Below are 17,204 nucleotides of genomic sequence, written 5' to 3' on the forward strand. Positions count from 1 at the left end.
ACAAATGGTCAGGAAAGGTTTGTCAGTTGATTGGGGAGGTCATCCACTCCATGCAAGAGGGACACACCTTCTTTCTTTACCGAAATTTAATGCTGCAAATATTTTTGGTCAAGTCTAGCTTCAGGCCTCCATTACGTTGTAATGTGAAAGCACTTTTGCAAAAGTGGCTCAGATTTTTCAGTTATAATGGACATTTATAATTTTATTTTATTGTATTCAGGGTTATATTTCTTTATAATTTGCCAAACACCTTTTTATTTTGTGTGTCATAGATCATAAACCTTGGTAGACCACTTAAAACACTTGGAACTGCTTTCTTGGATATTCAGTGGCCAAAAGAAATACGCAATGGAAAATGGTTGCTGTATCTGATGAAGATTCATTCTAAGGAATTGGAACAAGTAACTTGCAACCCTACTGATGAAATTAACAGATTAAGACTACAGGTATGTAATTTTGTAATTCAATTATCTGTAAGTGGGCACTGAAAACAAGAAAACACTGAAGTATTAACTATGACCTTGCTTTGTTTGACCAAGGACATTAAAATGATCACCAAGCACAAAGTATTCATAATCCAAGTATTAACAGCCCTTTTGTCAATGTAATGTTTCATCTTAATGGCCAATTGAAAATATGTAGTGATGGCTTTAACCAATCTCAGTTCATAGCTCAACGAACATCCTATCAGTCTATTCTCCCTTCTAATGCTTACCTCTCTTGACTGAAACCACAATGCTCATTCCAAGTACCAGCCCCAAATCAGCCTCAGGAATTCATAATGAAATGTAAGTCTGGCTCGCCATGTGTTCCTTGGTGTATTCAAATTCTGCAAAAGAACATCTCTGAAGGTAAGCTCCTTCTTGAAATCTATCACCCTCTGTCTCACATCAGGATTTTGTAGAAGAGGAACTTAAGCCAGATATTGTTAAGTCCCTTTTAAATAAGCCTACCCTTGACCCTGCCATGGCTGTTATTGATATGTTAACTTACTTCCGGCTATAACAACATTTTGGAATCCAAATTCTCGATCTTCATGAAATAACATGGTATTTGGACAATGCGATCCCCTGCATTGAGTCTGATTTATTAACACTGTTAGAAGATCTGAAATTAGCAACAGGTAAAAATGATATGACTGCCTTTATCATGCTATACCTCTTATCCGTCATTGACACCATAAACCACAGTATCCTAGTTGCCACACTGGAACTCTACAATGTCAAAGGAAGAAAAAAGGAAACGCCCTAAAATGGTACACATCTCTTTTTAATGGTAGATCACAAAATCTGTTGCTCAATGACCTGTTTTTTTCAACCACCCCTCGGTTTCTGTGTCCCACAGAGCTCCTCCCTGTCTATAGAACCAGCATTTTTGTTGTGCTGATAACTTTACTGCCATTAGACGAATTTTCATTGTACGTTCCCCCCAAAAAATGGTTCATCCACCTCCGCTCTTTCTTGGGAAGTTTTGAGGTGTTCCATGAAGAAGAGGCAGAGAAGAAGGAAGTGTCACAAAACACAATTTCATATGGGAATTTTTAACAGCACTACAGCTAAAACAGCTGAACAGTATTACACTAAAGTAGGCAGAAAACTAGTTCTTTACTCAGTAAGCGCGCTTTTTGTGATTTGGTGAAATTCTGTTCAGTAGTTTTTGAGAAATTAGTGTTGAAAAATAGGGATAGTGACTGTTGGGCTTGAATTAAAAAACCAAATGTTCTGATTGCCTGAGGGAGCTTTTTGTAATGATGGCCCGATTGGCTGGTTACAACATAAACAGAAATGCTGCAATTGCCATTACAGGGCTCGGGGTCTTGTTCTCCATGCCCTGTCAATATTCTTTAAAGAAAGGACACAAGGAGGCTGGGTAGGGCTAACCTGATTGCCTAGATTTTGTGGCGCGGATCCCCCTTGAGCAAAAATGTAAAGACAAAAGTGTGCATGATAATTATGCGGGACCAGCAATTTTTTTTAAAGTATTTTTTTTTAAAACGCCCCATGACTGTTCCAGGGACTGGGGGTTGGTGCATCTTTAATTTTTTATTTAAATTGTTCTGGGGAGGAGGCAAGCTTGTGGCCCCCATCTGGGACAGAGAGGAAAAGAAAGTGCCCAGAGCTAGGCATGTGGAGTGCCCTCTGGGTGGGCAGGCGCAATGCGGTCTAAACCTCCTTCCCACGGGCAGCAGGCACATTAGATCAACCAAGGTTTGGAGCACAGAAGATACCGGCTTCTCTGTGGCACCATGCTATGGTACGGTTCCGGCAAGGAGCTGGTTGGGTCCATGGTGGCATTGGAGCCCCCCACCCCCCTATGAGCCACCAATGATTCCTGAAGCTGCGGGCACCCCATGTGTGACTAGGGCACCCACCAAAATAAATACTGCTCAGCATAAAAGATACTGTCTCCCCCACGCAGGAGCTAGCTGCGGCTGCAGGAGCCTTGGGGATCTCAAAGACCCCTAAAGCTGTGGGAGGCTCCTACCAGAATAAAAAAAAAGCAGATGCATGTCGAGGACACAGTCAATAGGTGTGAGTGGCCAGAGCCACTCCTATAATATTCATTGCCTAGGCCTCGAGCAACCCATAGTGCCTCGTAAGGGAATGTCCTGGTTCATTTATGTTCCTGTGATGTCCAAAGGAGGTGTAGGGGCACCACCAAAGCAAATTTGAAGTATTTGTCGGGGTTGCAGGAAGTACAGCAGCAGTAAGGAGATAATTGAGGAATTATAACTTGTAATAAGATTTTACTTTACGTTTGAAATCTTAGAAATTCAATGAAAAAAAACAAACGTTAAAGCAACATTATATTAAGACATAGAAAAAATATATTAACTTACATTAAAATAAATTCAGAAATACACTGAATAAAACGGAGACAATACAATTAGGTGAAAACATCAGTTAAACCCCAACATTTTAACCCCTTCGCTGCTGATGACGAGCTCAGCTCGTCATCAGCCACGGTGGTCGTGTTCGGATGACGAGCTGAGCTCGTCATCTAACGCAGCTTTTCGAAAAAAGCCGCACAGCGGAAAAATAACCGGCGCAGCGATGCGGTTAAACAACAAAAAAAAATGAAATTCATCAGTTATAGTTGAAGTAACTATAACTTGCATCCTCATCATGCCATTGCCCTGCTATTGACCTCACATATTGCATCACTCATGACATGGTCTGGGTAATCATTTATAATTTCATCTGAAATCACGTCATTGATTATATCATTGTGCCGGGAGGGGGAAAAGGTTATAGTTATGTCAGTAAACTATAATGGGAATTTCAGTGTTTTTTGGGTTTAAAATGTTACGTTTAAATTGAACTTTTCCCCCCGAAAATCCCTTTAACATTTTGGTTTTTACAGTGAATATTAAAAAAGGGATGGATCAAAACTGGTTAAAGAAAAATACTGATAAAATTAAAGTTCTAATAGTTGGTAACAGTCCTCAGTTTTGATCTCCTTCCATCTGGTCTAACTCTCTATGCACCATGGTCCCATGCTTGATAGGTTCAAGTTGCCCCAGTATTGGAACTTTCATAGATTCCCATGCTTTATATCATTCACCCGTCATCAGAATGGGAGCCTCGGTAAATAGAAAATACCATAGCAGTAGGTACAAAAGAGAAACCTAGGCCTAGGCCTCATCTCATTTTGTAGCCTATCCGCCTCTTTTTGTAAAAGAGACCAAAAAAGTTGCAACAACCAATCAGAATAGCCTCACCCCATAGAACCCTCCTGAGAGAGCCTCAGATTTTTCTACCGCACGTTGAGCTAGGGAATCTCCACTGATCTCTGCTTAGTTTTTTCTCTTCAACTTGGATTCTTTTACATTTTCTTCAAATTTACAATGTCTGACAAGGAGAAGAAGGCATTATTTAGAGCTTGTGCTACTTGTTCTAAAAAGAGACTGCTTGTGGAGGGCAAACATGATGACTGTATCTACTGCTTGTAGCCGTACCACAAGGCCACACATTGTAAGATCTGTAGGACTTTCTCTACAAAGACCTTGAGAGACAGGGAGGGCCGCCTGCTAACTTGGCTGCAGAAGATGAAATATGTAAGGAAGTTATTTCATCTGACGATGAGGACTCTTCATCAGCTGCGTCCTCCAGAAGATCCAGAAAGAGGAGTAGGTCATCCCCTTCTACTTCTACTGAGCCCCCTGTCAAAGCCTTACAAAAGACCTCTGATAGGCCCGAAAGGGCTAGTCCCATGAAATCTCTTCACCGAGGTGAAAAGGAGACACTGGGACAGGCTGCGGAGACAGACACAGCCAAGAAAGTGAAAAAATATGTTTTTGTTACATCTCCACCATCTCAAAAAGAGAAAGAAGGCAAAAAATCTTCTACTGTTCCTCAGGAAGGAAAGCCTGACAAGAAACAGCGTCTGTCGCCGGCGAAATCAGCAGGTACGTCGACGACAACTTCAAAGTTGACGGTGGCTTCGTCGACGACTGCAGCCTTGAAAGCTTCGTCAACGTTTAAAGTGCCTGTTTCCTGCTCGTCGACGATGGTGTCTACATTCTCGACGTCGATGTTTATGACCACAAAGGTAGTGTCGAGGACGACGTCGACGACGGCGGCTATATTGGTGATGACGACGAGCTCGTGGACTACACCGTCGACTATCAATCCACCGTCGACGACAAAAACTCCGTAGACGAGATCCATTTCTCTGTCAACTGTCCCGTCGACGGTTCTATCGACGACGATTATGCCGACGTTTCCGTCGAAGAAATCGGCGACGATCCAAAAAGTCAGCATTTCCATACGAAGACAACAAATAAACCCTGAGATAACCTCTCCTAGGCGGGTTACACCTTTGCCTCCCACTCTGCTATTCGATGAGGAGTCTGACGACGAGGATGATGATGGTCCTTATGGGGATGCCTACAGCCCATCGGACTTACAAGTAAAGTGTCAGGAAACAGATTCTGAGGAATATTACGATCAAGGGCGCCAAAATGTCCAACAAGACAGGCCTCCACAGAACTTACATCAGGATATGGTGGAAATGCCATCTTCTTTAATTTCGGATTTGCAGTTAATGTTGCAGGATTATAGGAAGAGGTTTCCATCGCAAACTGCAGTGCAACAGGAGCGTCCTCCTTCTGCATCTATTCCTACTACTCCTGCGATGGCAGTGACACCTATGGTTTCACGAGTTGCGGAACCGGAACCCAGAGAGAGTTACCAAGAGGTTGTGACCGTTTCAGAATGACGATGTCTCCTCTGATGAAAATCTTGAGGAAGATCCTCCTCATGATCCAGATAGAGGTTATGATGATGATGACCTTCAGGATCCGGATGCACCAGTGCCGGATACTGCTACCTCCCCTCCTGCTGACATAGGAGGTTTCCATAACCTTATGGAGAGGGCGTCTAAGAGATTTGGCCTGACTATTACTACTGTTCAGACAGACTGCTTCCTTTAGGACTTTAAGGAACCTTACAGAAAGTTCATTCGATCAATCCCAATATTAGAACATGTATGGTCAGAAGGTATTAAAGTCATGCAAAATCCTGCAACATTAATCCCTGTTATTCCCCGGCTGGAGAAGAAGTATAAAGCGCCAGAGGGCAGTCCAGCTTGCCTAATTGGACAAGCAAAACCGGATTCCGTCATTTCCCAAGCAGCACAAAGCAAGTCTAAAAATCCATCGACACCACTTACAACACCGCCAGACAAAGAAGGGTGACGTCTGGACAATGTGGGCAAAAGGTACTCTACTATGGCCAGCCTCCTAGTTCGAGCTTCTAATGCTCTTGCCATCTTGGGCAGGTATGATCGCCAGATGTGGTGCGATTTATCCCCGTTTGTGGATCAGCTTCCAGAGGCAGTGAAAGATAATGCCAGGAAGGTTCTGATGGAAGGAGAGCATTCCTCTTCGGAGGTGATAGATTGTGCTATGGACATAGCAACTACTGCTTTTCATGGCCTGGCGGGTTCAGCTGTGTTAAGGCGCCAGGGCTGGCTGTGGGCAACCTGGTTTCGGCAGGAGGTCCAGAACAAGATCTTAGATTTGCCATACGATGGAGAAATGCTTTTCGGAAAGCATGTGGATGAAGCCCATCAAGGCATCAAAAAGAACACGGACAAGTCCTTGGGGTCTTTGAACTACTGCAAAGTTCCATTCAAAGGTGCGAAAGGGAGAGGTTTTTCCTCATACAGAGGTGGTAACCAACAGCGGTACTCTTCATACTCGCAATCCTCCCAATCTTACAAACCCCAATACTCCAATCAAAGCCAAGGCCAGTCGGCGTCTTTCTCTCGCCAATCAGAGAGAGGGCATCAAGGTTGTCAAGGACGGGGTAACTCCAAACGACAATAGCAGCCTCACAGCTCTTTCTACTGTTCCTACCCCTCCGATGACATCAGTGGGGGGCAGGATTTCTCATTGTCTAAGCAGTTGGAAGGTTTATCACATCAGACCAGTGGGTCCTGAATATCATTCACCCGTTGGAATTTCAACATCTTCCTCCAAACAGAGCTCCAGGCGCCAACGAGTCGAAACATCTGGAACTGCTACTTCTCGAAGCCCACCAACTTTTCATCAAGGGGGCAATAGAACCTGTACCTCTCTCACAAAGGAGAAAGGGTTTTATTCCAGGTTCTTCCTGGTTCGCAAAACAACAGAAAAATGGTGCCCCATATTAGATCTACGGGAGCTCAACACCTATCTCTTCAAGCTATCCTTCAGGATGGTCACTCTCCAGGATATTCTTCGTCTGCTAAATCCAGGAGAATACATGGCAACTCTGGATTTAGAGGATGCTTATTTCCATGTGCCGATCCCTCCAGCTCACAGAAAATACTTGTGCTTCACAGTAGGCAAGAGCCATTTTCAGTTCAAAGTACTTCCTTTTGGTCTCCGGTCTGCACCAAGGATATTTACAAAGGTGTTGGCTCCGGCGCAGCATTCCTCAGGAAACAATCTCTGGAAGTTTTTCCCTACCTGGACGACTGGCTGGTCAAGGCTCCATCTTTCCAGGGAACTTGCAAGGCCATTACGACCTGCATCCAACTGTTCAACCACCTGGGCCTTCAGCTCAACAAGGACAAATCGGTTCTTCAACCATCCAGGTCAGCAAGATTTCTGTGATCCATTCTGGACACGAAACGCTGCAAGGCGTACCCAACAGAGGAACATCAAAAGAAATTGATGCTATCGGCTCGCCTCTTGCTAAAGAGGAAATCCCTGTCAGTACGGCTCTACAAGTCCCTACTCGGATCGATCTCATCTTGCATACCATTGATTCCACATTGCAGGCTGCGAATGCGTCCACTGCAAGAGCAGCTCGACAAGCAATGGTATCGGGCGAAGGGCTCTTTCGACGACAGGATTACAGTAACACCAGCAATCAAGAGATCATGCGGCTGGTGAGTGGTGAAAGACAACATTGCAAAGGGATTAACATTCACACTTCCTCCGTCTCCCATGGTTCTCACCACGGACGCCTTGTTAGAAGGCTGGGGAGTGGTGCTCCAGGAGCTGCACGTGAGCGGTCATTGGGATCCAATTCAACGCAAGTGCCACATCAACCTGTTAGAACTCAAAGCCATTTGATTAGCCTTGCAGGCTTTTCTGCCACAAATTCAGAATCGTTCAGTGCTAGTCCGTACGGACAACACAACGGCCATGCACTATATCAACAAGCAGGGCGGGACAAGATCCCAGATTCTCTCCAAAGAAGCTCAACTGATTTGGGATTGGGAAACTCTTCACAATATTGCCCTGACAGCAGAACACCTCGCAGGTTCGCTCAATATAACAGCGGATGCGCTCAGTCGTCAGAAATCGACCAGTCACGAATGGGAGTTAGACCAAACCATTCTGGAGGATGTGTTCTCGGTCTGGGGAACCCGGGCCATAGACCTGTTTGCAACTCCGGAGAACACGAAATGCTGATTCTATGCAAGCAGGCATCACCATTCGGGGTCCTTGGGGAACGCGCTTTTGATTACCTGGTACGGCGCATTCTTTTACGCTTTTCCTCCGATACCCCTAATCCCGAGGTTGATCAGGAAAATCAAGGCGAGGCCGTGCAGAATGATCTTGATTGCACCGGCGTGACCCCGACAGTTCTGGTACACGGAACTCCTCCTGCTTTCTCAGGGCCATTCAATTCGCCTGCAACCGGTTCCTTCTCTGTTGACGAGGTCTCAGGGTCAAGTGCTCCACCCGGACCCGAGCTCGCTTCACTTGACAGCGTGGCTCCTGAGTACAGGGAATTCCAGAATCTGAACCTCACCAAGGAGTGTAGGGACATCTTGTCTAAAGCTCGAGCTCCAAGTACGAACAGAACTTATAGGGCAAAATGGAAAAGGTTCTGCCTCTGGTGTCAGAAACAAGATCTTCACCCTTACACTTCAGCTCCGCATCAGATTTTGCCATATATCCTGTCGCTGGTTAAATCTGGGTTGGCTCATTCTTCTGTTAAAGTTCATCTGGCAGCCATCTCAAGATTCAGACGTACGTCTTCAGGTCCTTTGCTTTGGTCCGCTAGGATTGTCAAGCAGTTCTTGAAAGGCCTGTTCAGGGTTTTTCCTCCAGTCCGTCCTCCACCACCTGTCTGGCAACTTAATTTGGTCTTGGCTCAGCTAATGGGAGCACTGTTTGAACCCATTAACAAAATGGACCTTAAATTCCTATCTTGGAAGCTAGCTCTTCTGTTGGCATTGACATCGGCCAGAAGGATTAGCGAGCTCCAGGCACTGACAATCGTGGAGCCTTTCCTACAATTCATACAGGATGTCCTAAACCTACGGACGAATCCAAAGTTCATCCCGAAGGTTCCGTCTGAATTCCATCTGAATGAGCCATTGATTTTTAAGTCTTTTTTTCCGCGACCTACTACTCCAGCAGAGAGGTCCTTACATTCTTTGGACGTTCAGAGGTGTCTAAAGTTCTATTTGGAGCGAACGAAACCTTTTAGGAAATCCTCACAACTGTTCGTCTCCTACAGTGCCCTGCAAAAGGGATTTCCGCTGTCCAAACACAGCATTTCTTGCTGGATCTCCAGTGCTATTCAGTTCTGCCATCAAGAAGCGGGCAAACCACTCGAAAGAAGAGTCCATGCACATTCCACAAGATCAGTGGCATCGTCAGTGGCTCTATTTTCAGGAGTCCCTATCAAGGACATCTGCAGGGCAGCGACTTGGAGCAGTACTCATACCTTCACGAAGCACTACTGCCTGGATTCGTCTATGAAGAAAGACGCAGCTGTTGGACAGGCAGTCCTGTGGATTCATTTTCAATGAGAGGTGAGCTTTCCCTACAATCCCTCCTTCCTGTGTTGCACATTTTGTATCACTTGTGATAGTCCTTGCTAAGGTAACAAGTATATATATATTTGGTTTTCCAATGTGAGTATCTATGTGGCAAGGTGATGATATTCTTATAACAAAATGTGCTGTTATTGCTTACTGCTAGCTACTCTTATACAAAGCATGGGAATCTATGAAAATTCCATTACTGGGGCAAGAAAACAAGTTACTTACCTGTAACTTTGGTTCCCCAGTATTGGTAACTTTCATAAATTCCCATGCGCCCACCCTCCTCCCCTGGGAAAAGCTCAGCCTTTTACAGATGTAGTTACTGTTACACAACGGCTACGAAAATCTGAGGCGTCTGAGGCTCTCTCTGGAGGGTTCTATGGGGTGAGGCTATTCTGATTGGTTGTTGCAACTTTTTTGGTCTCTTTTGCAAAAAGAGGCGGATAGGCTACAAAATGAGATGAGGCCTAGGCCTAGGTTTCTCTTTTGTACCTACTGCTATGGTATTTTCTATTTACCGAGGCTCCCATTCCTATGACGGGGGAATGATACAAAGCATGGGAATCTATGAAAGTTACCAATACTGGGGAACCAAAGTTACCGGTAAGCAACTTGTTTTCATTGATTATGCTAGCTTCCTCTATCTTGAGATCACCAAGTGTCAACTCAGGAGGCTGCAAGTTATTCAAAACAAGACTGCAAGAATGGACACTCAAACCTGCCACTTTTCACCTTTTAAACCTGCACTCCGCCAGCTGGATTGGCTTCTAATCCACAACAGAATTAAATGTAAGTCCTTTTGTATGGTTACAAAGGTATTGGTGAACTCACCTCTCGTTTACTAAGCTCCCAATGTTGGATCCATGCGCTTTTCCAATGCCAGTTCTCAAAGTTCTGTGCTTTATGAAGTCCAAACATGGAGACAAATATTTCGCAGTGTTAACTTTCTGCCTGTGGAACAGTCTTCAATTTCAGTTACGAGGCAGACTCATGCCTTTAAGAAAAGTATTAAAACGCACCTTGCCATTTCATAAAGTCAGATCCTAACTTCTTTCTCCTAGTGCCTATAGACCTACAGGTGGTAGTTGCACTTTTTAAAGCTCATTAACATTTTAGACTATCATCCAAGGACCAAATATATGAGCTAATTTAATAATGGGGAACACTGTTCTCTGCATCACAAAACCTATCTTCATTTAGCAAGCAATCTTGATCTTTTTCCCACTCCCAGAAAAAGTATTACTATAGTAACATTTCAATTTTCATTGTACCCGTGACATTTTTCTAGTTGAAGTGGACTAAGTACGTACACTCATCACTCATATATGTTAACTATAGGACACACTGGTGGTCACTGCTGCCTACATTTTACAGTATGTCCTACAATCCTATCATTCCTTAACTAGAGTCGAGATTCCAGGTAAGGGCCCAGCTGGATTGAGTGCTCACAGACTATGAATGATTGGAGAGCCAGTAGACAATATATATATCATTCCATATGGCTCCCTTTCTTTCCCGGTAGGCGCTGCTAGGTGTGGCCGCGTTACTCCGGCGGTTGAGCCCAACCGCTAATATATCCAAGCAACGATTCCTCCCACAAGAGGATATCTTGGAGTCGCAAATAACCCAATCTTAATCCACAGGTTAAGTTGGTTTCAATTCTTTTATTTTCTCAATCCATGGGGTGTCAAAAAACAAGGCAACAACCAACGCGTTTCGACAGCCTCCTCTGTCTTGGTCACGGTTAGTTTGAAAAATCTCCCATCTGGTGATGTACTTCGAGATGTGCAGTGGGATTCTAATCACCCAATCTAGATACACCTACGTAACCCCTCACCTTGCAAAGACTAACGCCACACACCTTACAGTCATTCTTCGCCCAGTTCATAGAACATGATGAAGGGCAAGGACCCCAGTAATGGAGCACTGAACAAGATTTACAGGTAAAAAGGCCTGTACCTGTGTCACCGCTCTCACATTAGGTGTTACCCAAACATCGGAACCCAGCTCTGACGCCAACAGAAATAGTAAAAGGAGAACCTGCATTGGTCTCGGAGGTTTGTCAAGATCACTGGGTACAAAACGCTGGGGTTGACAAGAAATGTTTGGAGAAAAAATGGCACAGGTTCATAAAGCCTTGAAATGAACTTCATTGTGGCATTGACAGACTAAAGAAAAAGCTACACTACCTCTCATCATATGAAGCTTCGTCTCCCAGCTGCCAACTACTCTGTTACATAGCTTTTGCATATGTTGAAACTGCCCAGGTTCTGCACATGTACCATTTGCCCAGGTAGGTTCCTTCCATCTAGTGGAGGTTTAGCATTACATCCTCTAATTCAGATGTTGATGAAGAAACATCGTTTGCATAAGAATCAACATACAGTAGCACCACAATGTTGGTGATTAATGCACATCAGTATCTACAGAGGCGACACTCATCCCAGTGCAGCATACATGCCACTATTTAATGTGCTCATGGTGATGCAAGACTAAGTGCCAGATGTACAACCCTTCCAATTTGCAAGTCGCAAAATGCATTGTTTTCTGACTCGCAAATTGTAATATACAACAGTGTCTCAGACACTGTTTGCGATTCCTATTGAGGCCGCAAATTGCCTGCCTCATTAATATTCATGAGGCAGGGGCAATTTGCAGCCACATTCGGAATTGCTAGAACTCCCAGGGATGGTGGCCTGCTGGTGTCAGCAGACCACAGTGTCTGTGACTGCTTTTTAAATAAAGCAGTTATTTTTTTTTAAATGCGGTCCAAGGAAAACGGGATGCATTTAAAAAGAAATATGAACGTTACTGTTTTCATTTTTTAGGAGCCGGACGGTAATCTTTGGGACCACTGCCTATTCTTAAAAAATATTTTCAATGCCAGTCACAAAGGGCAAGGGGTGTCCTTGGGACCTCTTCTCGTTTGCGAATGGCTTACTACCCATTTGAAATGGGTGGTAAACTGTGAGTGTTTTGCGGCCGCAAAACAATCTCACATTGAAGTGCGAGTCGCTATTAGGAAGGGATGCCATTGGCACGCCCCTTTCTAATAGTGCTTTGCAAACCCTTTTTTGCGAGTCAGTAATATGTTTAGGAACTCACAAAGTTGGGTTTGTAAATAGGGCAGACCTATTTTGCAGTCGCAAACGGGCAGTTTGTGATCACAAAAAACTGTCATACATATGACCCTAAGAGACAATAGAGAAGGGAATCGCAGCAAATCACAACATGGGTCTGGGTGCAGAAAGTGAGCCTCATTGGCACATAGTTGAACACACAAAAGATCCATGCATGTGTGGTTCCCAGTATTATAAAAGTTGAAACTTTTTGTGCATGAGAGTTTTGGCATTGAGTTCCCAATGTTAGCTGGTTGTCAGTTGGAACCAACCATTTTTAATCATAGGCTGGGAATTGCGGAATTGGGGTACTTGTAGGTTTCTTCTGGACAGGCCTTCAGAGTAGGGTTTTCCTTGCTCTAGCTAATCACTCCTGCCCACCAATAGCTAACAAATACCCTCCCCACTTTTGGCCGGTTTTTCAAGTCTTTGATGATATTCCACATTACAAGAATGGCAAAAACGTTTTGTGGCTCTACCTGTTCATGTAGTCACATAGATACACTGACTGTAGATCCTTCAACCCATATTGAAATATTCAGTAATAGGAAGTAGCAGAGGGTTGGCTTATGATTGGAACTTGTAACAGAGAGAAAGTGGACAGTTTGGAACATTATTGACTTGGTCTTTCCCATGCCTCAACGTTTCCACCAGACACCTTGATTGTGCCCTGGAATGATAATTGTCCAGTGTTGTATATTATAGGTAACTAACTGCAAAGTCAGCTTGCTATGTTTAATGTCAAGTGGCACACGCTCTCATTTGTTTGCTCATCCCACTCTTATACTTTTTGCATTGCAGTTATGTTAAGTATACTGTGCTCGCTATAAACCTGTTCATATTGTAGTGTATGTTTTACTAATAAGAAAAAATAGACAAGTCCAAAAGACTTGAGAATTTCATCAGCTGCATTTACTGCCTGACTGACCCACTGTGACTAAAAATGTAGCTACTGTTTACCATGGTGGTTGCATAGAAGCAATTGATCGGTATGTTGGTAATGTTTCTTAGTTTGGTCTGGGCTGTGACAGTAGAGCTGTCAAACTGACCTATTTCTAATAATCTACACAGAGTGGGCTTGCATCTACCGCTTTCATCCATTGACTTTCTTCAACTTGAGACTTTGGGTCTGATCTAGAATTTAGCTGAAGGGTTACTCTGACACAAACATGTCGGCTATTCCATATGCCTTATTACATGTGCCACAGAATATGAGGCACTTGTAATAAGGAGGACGGGATGACCCCCACCTTTGTCACGTAGTAAACCATCCACCACACTCTAAATCAGGATTTTTGTCAATCATGTCTTGAGTCAGCATAGCAGTGTTCATCTCTCACTAAAGGCTTCTTGCTATGTAGGTGTGTCCGTCCGCCTCCAGTTGAGTGCTTGCACTGAACTGCATAAGGGATTACTTTACAATTATAGCATACTATTTTTGCTCCTGGTGGCTCCCTTCCATATGTCTTGCTCTAATTTCCTAACGTTGCATGCATTAGCACATTATACCAGACCTATTGGCTTTGGCCATGCGCATTGTTATTGTACAAAGTTTTTAGCTAAACGACTGCTTCACCTCCCCACTTTTTAGTTTCTTGATCATGCTTCGTGGTGTAGAGACAAGTGATCGGTCTGTTAACCTTTTATTTTATTTTGTAAAGATTTTTATTAACCAAACAAATAAATGCAATTCATTATTTTATTGTAATGTTCAGTTTTTCGACATCATGGAAGGTAGTGATTTTATCCAATGCACTTCATGGTTTAGCTTTAGATCTTTTTGTCCTGTCTCCTGTAACTTGGATTCTAAGCCATAATGTTTTCAGAAATCATTAGTTCATTTTGGAGGTGCTATGTTGGGCTAGCTATGTGCATTTTTCTTACTTCAACATGGACTGAAATCTTATATTGCAGGCATCCCCTGGCTCCAGAAGTAAACGAGAACTTGGAGAAAAGAAATCACACACTGCAGACAAATCATTCCTCTTGTCAGAGAAAAGGAAATATTTGAAGCTGGTAATTTTTTTGTGTGCTTTCCATGTTATTTGTCTTAGCGTAAGCAGCCTATGCTCTACATTTAAAGAATTCAGATTTTATTGACTGGTGCCTATATTTGTTTCCTTTTCATAGAATGAGAAACCTATTGCCCTTCCAAATTTAGATTTTAATTGAAGACCGTGTGTCTATGTAAACAAGAATGTGATGATGGACCATGTCAGTTACAACAAAATGCCTGTGTGATTCGTTAATGGCCAAAGTGAAGGCTAGACTGGTTTCGATATTTGAGCATGCACCATCAAAGCGGTTGTATCATGAGTCTCTAGGGGCAAGAGGTTAAAGATTTTGTTAAAAACGGAGGATACTATAGAAAGGTTTAAACAGTACTTTGCTTTGGAAAAACTCCACCAAGCCAGACCCTTAATAGGAAGACCCTACAATTCACAACATAAGTCTCCAGTTTATTAAGATTTTCTTTGGCAGCCATTCTGCCCCAGGTGCATGTCAGTTCTGAAGATGACACTTATTTGTCTGAAGTAGGATAGCTCTAGACCACTGGCATTGTTCTTATGTAAACCTCTACTGAGGTGTGTTACTTCTGTTTACATTTTCCCAACTCAGCGCTTGGACGCCTACGGGCAGCAATCTCGCTCAATAAATACCGTTACAATTACAATTACAATTACAAATACAATTGTTTGGGTAATTTCAACTTCATAGGCACTTAAACTCTGCACACAACATGATAAGTATTTCAACATACACCCATCCCTTATTTTTGTATTATTGTTAATTCCATTATTGAATCTAATATTATGCTTTATATCACATTACCATATAATTTATGCTTCATCTATTAGCGAAAAATAAATTTTATCCCCTACCACAATGCCGAGTGTTCTGTTGATCTCTGTGCTTTCATGAAGGACCGTAAAGAGATAAAAGGCATGCAAACAGAAACTATTTTTGCAATGCTGTCTTACTAAAGATATTCTGGACCCTTTCCTTCATAATGCTGATTAGTATGAGTAAAATTTGGTGTAAGCTTTTTGAAAATTGGTTGATTCCTAACAATGTAAGAGGAAAAGCAAATGAAGAAGTTCAATTAGTATTGGTTGAGTGTGGTGTTTGGGAATCCCCTGGATAGTATTGCAGTGTGTGTAATCTGAGACACCTAGTTTGTACTTGGACATTTGTTAACCTATTGTGCCATGACTCTAGTTTCAGCCACTGAACCAAAACCTCCAGCGCTGCACTAATTACAAAGCAGGTTTAAAAAAAACATTAAGGCAGATAATTATGGTGCTAGTATTAATCAAATATCAATTTTCCAACACGTTTTAAGCTCAGTGTTTTCTTTTTTGCCACAGGAATGCAATGGCCTTGCAAAATGTGTAAACATAAGGTGTCCCCTGCAAGGGCTCGACATCAACGCTGTTCTAGTAGCACGTGCAAGGTTGTGGAATAGCACCTTCCTCGAGGTATGTTAATCCATTGCAGTAATTGCCCTTGACTGTCGTCACCTGTTTCTCAATGCAGTCTACTTTAACATATTGTGAAAATACATTTAAAACAGGAATATGCGGAGTTGAGTTACCTGGACATTCTTGTAAATGCTACCATCAATGTTGATTCATCTGCTACAAACATTAAGATTCCCAATGCGGGCACTCAAGTAAGTGATTTAAATATATATCCCAATGTTTTCACCACATTTATGATAATAGTAGAAATAAAGCTTCTTTATAGTTCTCTATTCTTTCGCACCATAGTATTCTTTGGTCTCTCCTTTGAAGCATAACTAAATGAAGTTCACAAACAATGGACTTCTTTCCCTTTTGGCAACTCCTGTCTTGTTATGCACGGGTTCCCTCTAATAGTATGGCGGGTACCATCAAACTTCTTTCACAGGATTGATTGGGACTGAGTAAATGTAACTATATTGTTTGTTTAATAATATTTTTATAGTGCCAGCCTAGCCACTTGGCTAGCTGAGTGCTTTATATAAACAAAGTAACACAGTCCATACCAGAACATTTCTTTCAGTCAAATAGTTTAGATTTTTCCAAATAAAAATTCATCAACAACTGTCCTGTGACTGACCAATGAGAGATAAAATACATATATTAAACTGAACCTAATACAATTTATATAGGAGTCTCCCTGAGTCTGTTCCTACATTCATGTATGTGGTAATATCTTCAACCTACATTAGTGCGGGTGATACACTCTTCAACCAGTGTCCATTTTCCATCATACCTGTAAGACTCTGCCTGGTTCTGGATGCCTTAGAAAAAGTAAAAATTATAACTAAAAGCCACCATTGATGGATTTGTATGCAAATTAAAGAAAAATATTGTACCTTTAAATTACAGTTTAGTTTGTCATAAATTCTTAGCATTTCGTATGTAGTGTACTTTTTAACATTTCACCTAAACTGGATTTCAATTGTCATAATTTATTGCATCCAAATCCTCTTCCTAGGTTGAGTCTTTATTATTCTATTCCCACTTGCCATATTTCACCTACTTTTTGTGTATTCTCTTCTATTGATGCATTCTTGACTGGTGTCCCGTCCTTCATTCCCCTCTGCTTAGTAATGGCTGTCAGATGTTGAGCTCTCTCATCCATCATGCTTTTGCTTTCAATGTTCCTGTTGGTCACCTGAAGTTTGTGCGTGGCTTGGGTGCTGGCAGGAAGCTGGGCGCAGGGCCAGGCCTTACACCCAACCCCACATTGTGCATGGCCAAAGGTAGTGTGCGGTTGTGGGGTGGGTGCCCATGGTGGGTTTGATGCAACATAGCTGCAGGC

General features: G+C 42.8%; 1 protein-coding gene across 3 annotated transcripts in view; it reads left to right on the top strand.

Annotated features, from left to right (window-relative positions):
• ITGA6 (integrin subunit alpha 6) overlaps window positions 1–17,204 on the top strand; it is a 253,051-nt gene that overhangs the window by 212,910 nt on the left and 22,937 nt on the right. For 2 of the 3 annotated variants that reach the window (XM_086956131.1, XM_086956134.1), the window contains exons 20-23: window positions 273–446; window positions 14,310–14,411; window positions 15,764–15,874; window positions 15,970–16,068. In XM_086956131.1, coding sequence (XP_086812257.1) covers window positions 273–446; window positions 14,310–14,411; window positions 15,764–15,874; window positions 15,970–16,068 — 486 coding nt within the window. The remainder of the gene's footprint in view (window positions 1–272; window positions 447–14,309; window positions 14,412–15,763; window positions 15,875–15,969; window positions 16,069–17,204) is intronic. The other variant, XM_086956133.1, reaches the window with a different exon arrangement.

Source organism: Lissotriton vulgaris, chromosome 2_1, assembly GCF_964263255.1.
Source record: "Lissotriton vulgaris chromosome 2_1, aLisVul1.2, whole genome shotgun sequence".
In the NCBI taxonomy this organism is placed as follows: Eukaryota; Metazoa; Chordata; class Amphibia; order Caudata; family Salamandridae; genus Lissotriton; species Lissotriton vulgaris.